Source organism: Chiloscyllium plagiosum, chromosome 42 (genome assembly GCF_004010195.1).
Source record: "Chiloscyllium plagiosum isolate BGI_BamShark_2017 chromosome 42, ASM401019v2, whole genome shotgun sequence".
In the NCBI taxonomy this organism is placed as follows: domain Eukaryota; kingdom Metazoa; phylum Chordata; class Chondrichthyes; order Orectolobiformes; family Hemiscylliidae; genus Chiloscyllium; species Chiloscyllium plagiosum.
Genome location: NC_057751.1, coordinates 17057138 through 17062213, shown reverse-complemented (window position 1 = coordinate 17062213; position 5076 = coordinate 17057138). Strand labels below are relative to the sequence as shown.

At 56.6% G+C, this 5076-nt stretch overlaps 1 protein-coding gene across 1 annotated transcript in view; it reads left to right on the top strand.

Moving 5' to 3' along the window:
* Window positions 1–5076, top strand: part of LOC122542992 (hexokinase-2-like) — a 49289-nt gene that overhangs the window by 33895 nt on the left and 10318 nt on the right. Inside the window, exons 10-13 of the mRNA XM_043681137.1 lie at window positions 558–862; window positions 1784–1932; window positions 3994–4113; window positions 4700–4795. Of these exons, the coding sequence (XP_043537072.1) occupies window positions 558–862; window positions 1784–1932; window positions 3994–4113; window positions 4700–4795 (670 nt within the window). The remainder of the gene's footprint in view (window positions 1–557; window positions 863–1783; window positions 1933–3993; window positions 4114–4699; window positions 4796–5076) is intronic.

The window sequence follows — 5076 nt, the reverse complement described above, 5'->3', positions numbered from 1 at the left end:
CTCTGTCTCTCTCCCTCTGTCTCTCTCCCTCTGTCTCTCTCCCTCTGTCTCTCTCCCTCTGTCTCTCTCCCTCTGTCTCTCTCCCTCTGTCTCTCTCCCTCTGTCTCTCTCCCTCTGTCTCTCTCCCTCTGTCTCTCTCCCTCTGTCTCTCTCCCTCTGTCTCTCTCCCTCTGTCTCTCTCCCTCTGTCTCTCTCCCTCTGTCTCTCTCCCTCTGTCTCTCTCCCTCTGTCTCTCTCCCTCTGTCTCTCTCCCTCTGTCTCTCTCCCTCTGTCTCTCTCCCTCTGTCTCTCTCCCTCTGTCTCTCTCCCTCTGTCTCTCTCCCTCTGTCTCTCTCCCTCTGTCTCTCTCCCTCTGTCTCTCTCCCTCTGTCTCTCTCCCTCTGTCTCTCTCCCTCTGTCTCTCTCCCTCTGTCTCTCTCCCTCTGTCTCTCTCCCTCTGTCTCTCTCCCTCTGTCTCTCTCCCTCTGTCTCTCTCCCTCTCTCTCTCGGGGCCATACCTGAGGCCTAATTGACGTTTGTTCCTTCCCCTTCTCACACCTGCCCTGTTTCTCGCTCAGGTTTGCCCGTCGCCTGCAGAAGTCTGTGCGCCGGCTGGCGCCGTGGTGCGACGTCCGCTTCCTGCCTTCGGAAGACGGCAGCGGCAAGGGTGCTGCCATGGTGACAGCGGTGGCCTCCCGGCTGGCCAAGCAGCGGGAGCTGCGGGAGGCCACGCTGCGGGCCTTGACGCTGGACGAGGAGCAGCTCCTGCAGGTGAAGCAGCGCATGCGGGCGGAGATGGAGCGAGGCCTGACCAAGGGCGGGCACGCCGCCGCGCCCGTCAAAATGCTGCCCACCTACGTCCGCTCCACGCCCGACGGGACAGGTATGGCTGGGCCGTTGTGGTGGGTGAGGGGGGGGGTGTGTTATGGTTGGGATTTACTCCCCTCTCCTCACATTTGCATCTTTACTTTGTTTATTCCAGGCATCGCTCCGTCTGGGTTTACCCTCCCAAGTTTTGTTGGGGGGGGGGGGGCGCGATTGGGGCCCTGGCGATGGTCGAGTGGCCGATGCCAGTGAAATTCCGGTGTCCACTCACTCAAACCTCCCCCTCCGCACTCTCTAGCCTTTTTTGATATCCGTCACTTGGTTGCTCCGGTCTCTTGGGACACAAGTCCATTTCACCCACCACTTTCCCCGGAACTAGCAATTCGGTAAATTGAGAGGGGAGAGAATTCCCCCCCCCCCCCTCTGGAACTGGGAGGTCGGTGGGTAGAGAGGCGGTGTGGGGGCGGTCGGCGTATAATCCGGGCACTTGGAGGGCGCAATGCCACAGGTGCTGCTCCCCCCGTCTCCCTCCAGTCTGCACTGGCCCACGATTCCTGACGGCCGTTCCTTCCTTGCTACCCCCCTCTCCCCACATCCCACCAGAGAAAGGCATACTTCCTGGTGTTCGATCCTGAAGTGGGGTGGGGGGGGGGGGGGGGGGATGTTAACGTAATGAGGTGCCGTTGGCTCGTTTTGATCTGTGCACTTGGGAAGGAGCAATGCCACAGATGTTTCCCCCTCATCGCTCACTCACAATCGCTGACGGTGTTCCCTCCTTTTCTCCTCCACGTGCTGCAAAAGGGATACTTCCCTGTGCTCGATCCTGGAGGTGGGTCGGCGGGATGGGCTGCGGTTGGTGTTTGGTCCTTGCATTGGGAAGGAGCCATGCCCCGCGCGTTCCTCCCTTGTTACCCTCCAACCAGCATCGCTGGCCTCACTGGTTCCTGACGACCGCTCTTCCCTTTCTCGCCGCCCGCAGAAAAGGGCGATTTCCTTGCCCTCGATCTCGGCGGGACGAACTTCCGGGTGTTGCTTGTGAAGCTTCGGAGCGGGAAACGCCGAGTGGCGGAAGTGCACAACAAGATCTACACCATCCCCGTCGACGCCATGGAGGGCACCGGAGAGGAGGTGAGTGCCAGGTGGCGGGGGGGGGGAGACAGCACTCGGCTCTCCCAAGATGCAGTGAGAATGTGGGCATCCGAATGGCCCCGTCACCGGGCGAGTCGCGCAGCGGGTACCGCTTGGGTCACACGGATCCGAAACTCGTTTTCCCTAAGTTCTGGAATAGAAAGGCGGTGCTTAAGCATCGGCAACCATGGAAGCATTGGCGTCAAGCAAAATGCCCACCGGGTTCACTGATGCCCTCTTTGTGATGGAAATCTGCCATCCTTGACCTGGGTTGGGCGCCCGTTCCGCTCCCGGTTCCACAGCCCTCGTGGTGGACCCTTAACCGCCCTCTGAAATGCCTCACACTGTTCAAGGGGCAATTTCTCATCTCAGCACATTTGCTCCCCCCCCCCACCCCAGTCCCAGGAAATAACACCGGCTCGGAGAAGAACCCTCTCCTTCCCTTTCTTTTCTTCAATGTCCATGAGCTGCTGTGGTTCACCGACAGCAGCAGAACCGTACTCCCGCACAATCTTTCCCCTCGTGGCCCGACATGTCCCCCACTTCAACCATTACCACCAAGCCAGGGGGAATCAACCCCGGTTCAATGGAGAGTGCAGCAGGACATGCCAGGAGCAGACCTATCTGGAGACGAGGTGTCAACCCGTGAAGCCACCAAACAGGACTACCTGGTGTGCCAAACAGCATCAGCAGCAAGTGGTAGACAGAGCGAAGTGATAGCCCACGACCAACCGATCAGATCGAAGCTCTTGCAGTCCTGCCACATCCAGTCGTGAATGGTGTATGTCCGGTGCACGAAAAGCAGGACAAATCCAGTTCAGTCTACTCTCCATCATCAGTAAGATGATGGAAGGTGTCATCAACAACGCTATCGCTCAGTGGTAACCGACTCAGTGATGCCCAGCTTGGGTTCTGCCAGCTCCTGACCTCAATACAGCCTTGGTTCAGACATGATCAAGAGAGGCTGAATTCCAGAGGGGAGGGGAGAGAGTGACAGCCCTTGACACAGGATCATCGAATCCTTAGACCGAGATCCTTAGGCCCATTTACTGCCAAAACGACACTAAATCTGCACTGGTCCCACTTTCTCACACTGGGCCCACTGCCTTAAATGTTCTGACACATCAAGTGCTCGTCCAAATCCAGTTTTAAAGGCTATAAGGTTTGTGGCCTCAACTACCCTCCCCGGCGGTGTATTCCACATCTCCGCCATTGTCGGGGTGAAATTAATTTCCTCCAATTCCCCTCAACCTCTCGCCTTTCATTCCCCTCACAATTGACTCCTTGGCTAAGAGGAACAGCTGCTTTCTATCTTCCCTGTCCATGCCCCTTCATAATCTCATGCACCTCTATCAAGTAATTCCCCCCCCTCAACCTTCCCTGCTCCAGAGAAAACAACCCGAGCTTATCCATCGCTTCATCGCTAAGCTGCTCCATTCCAGGCAACATCCTGGCTAACCTCCTTCGTAACCCTTGCAGTACAATCCCATGCTTCCTGTAATGCGGTGACCAGAACTGTACATCTCTCATTCCGCAACAAGGTCAGTTGTGGCCACAATGGTCGCGGGAGCGAGTCAGGAACTGGGAGTGGAGATCTGTGGGAACACTGCCCCCTGTTGGCTCCCCTTTTGAGCCACTCGCCATCCTGACTCGGAAAAATACCAGCCCTTCCTTCGCAATCTCTGGGTCAGAATCTCGGTGTGGGGGTGGGTCCTTACCTAACATGGGGTCTGCAGCGGTTCAAGATGGTGGCTCACCACCATCATAAGGGAGCAGTTAGAGGGAAATGGGCCCATAAATGCTGGGCCCAGCCAGTGACCCCAAATTCCACGCACGACATACAAGATTCCCAGATCCCGATGACTGTTAGTCCCTCGGCAGCCTTTGCGAAACCAAATGACGTTGGGGTTAGTTCAGAACTGAGATTGGCTGTGGTTCCTCAGGCAAAATCTTCACGATCACTCGATCCAATGGAGTCTACCTTCTGGTGGTCGCCGGGCGATTTGATTTGCAATACGGGCCTAGATTTTGTCTTTTTGTTTCCTCCCTTTCTTTTGGCAGCTGTTTGATCACATCGTCCACTGCATCTCGGAATTTATGGAGTACATGGGGATAAAGCAATGCGTTCTGCCGCTGGGCTTCACCTTTTCCTTTCCCTGCGAGCAGCGAGGGCTTGATCAGGTCAGTTCTCCGTCCCGCCTGAGCTTTGTACTCTCGGCCAGAGGCCAAAGATGGCGGCGCGGCCTACTCAGCTCGGTGACTCACCCTGGTTTGTGGGCCACTCCATCCAATCTTCGAAGGAAAGGTTCGATTTTGGGCGCGAGCTGAGGGGATTGGAAATTTCCTCTCCCTTTGTTGGGCGCTGGCATGGGATTGATGGGCGGAAAGGCCTCTGTTGGTTCCTCTCCGCTCCCTTACTCTCTGCCTCGTTGGAGCTCAGAGATTTGGCAGGCCGAGGGAGAGGGGACCACTTGGAGACAAGGGCTGTTTCTGGTCTGTGTTTGAGGTAGGCCCCGCAGCCTCACCCTTGCCCTGAATGCCCAGTGGGTTGAGTCACCCATTAGCGAGGGTCTCATTCCCAAGACACTGCCCTCCCGCTGCCTGATACGTCGGGGGGACGCAGATCTTTCCTCCTCAGTCGTAACCTTTCTCCTCCATTAATGAGGTGTTCCAGGTGGCAAGGGGCGAGGGTCGCAGGCCCCTTCCCATCACAACATCCCCGGATTTCCGGCTGTCCGACCAATAACCTCATCCCTCCTTTCCCCAGGCCATCCTCTTGAAGTGGACGAAAGGATTCAAAGCAACGGGTTGCGAGGGTGAAGACGTTGTCGATCTCCTCCGAGAAGCCATCAAGAGGAGAGAGGTACATGCTCACTGGCGCCCCACCCCCTGTGCCGCGGATTGCAGCATGTCGGACACAGGAGGAGGTCATTCAGGAACCCACCCCCACCCAGCCTCTCAACCGTTTAGTTCCATCAATGCTGGGCTGTGCCAAGATACCATTCAGCAGCTCCTCCGGCCCCTTTGCCCCTTAAAGCCCTTCCTGTTTTCATCTCTGAACTCAGTTATTCCTTTTATTTTTATCTCTGTCTCCTTCTTTCTTTCACTTTCTCTTTCTTTTGCTCTTTTTTTCTCTCTCTCTCT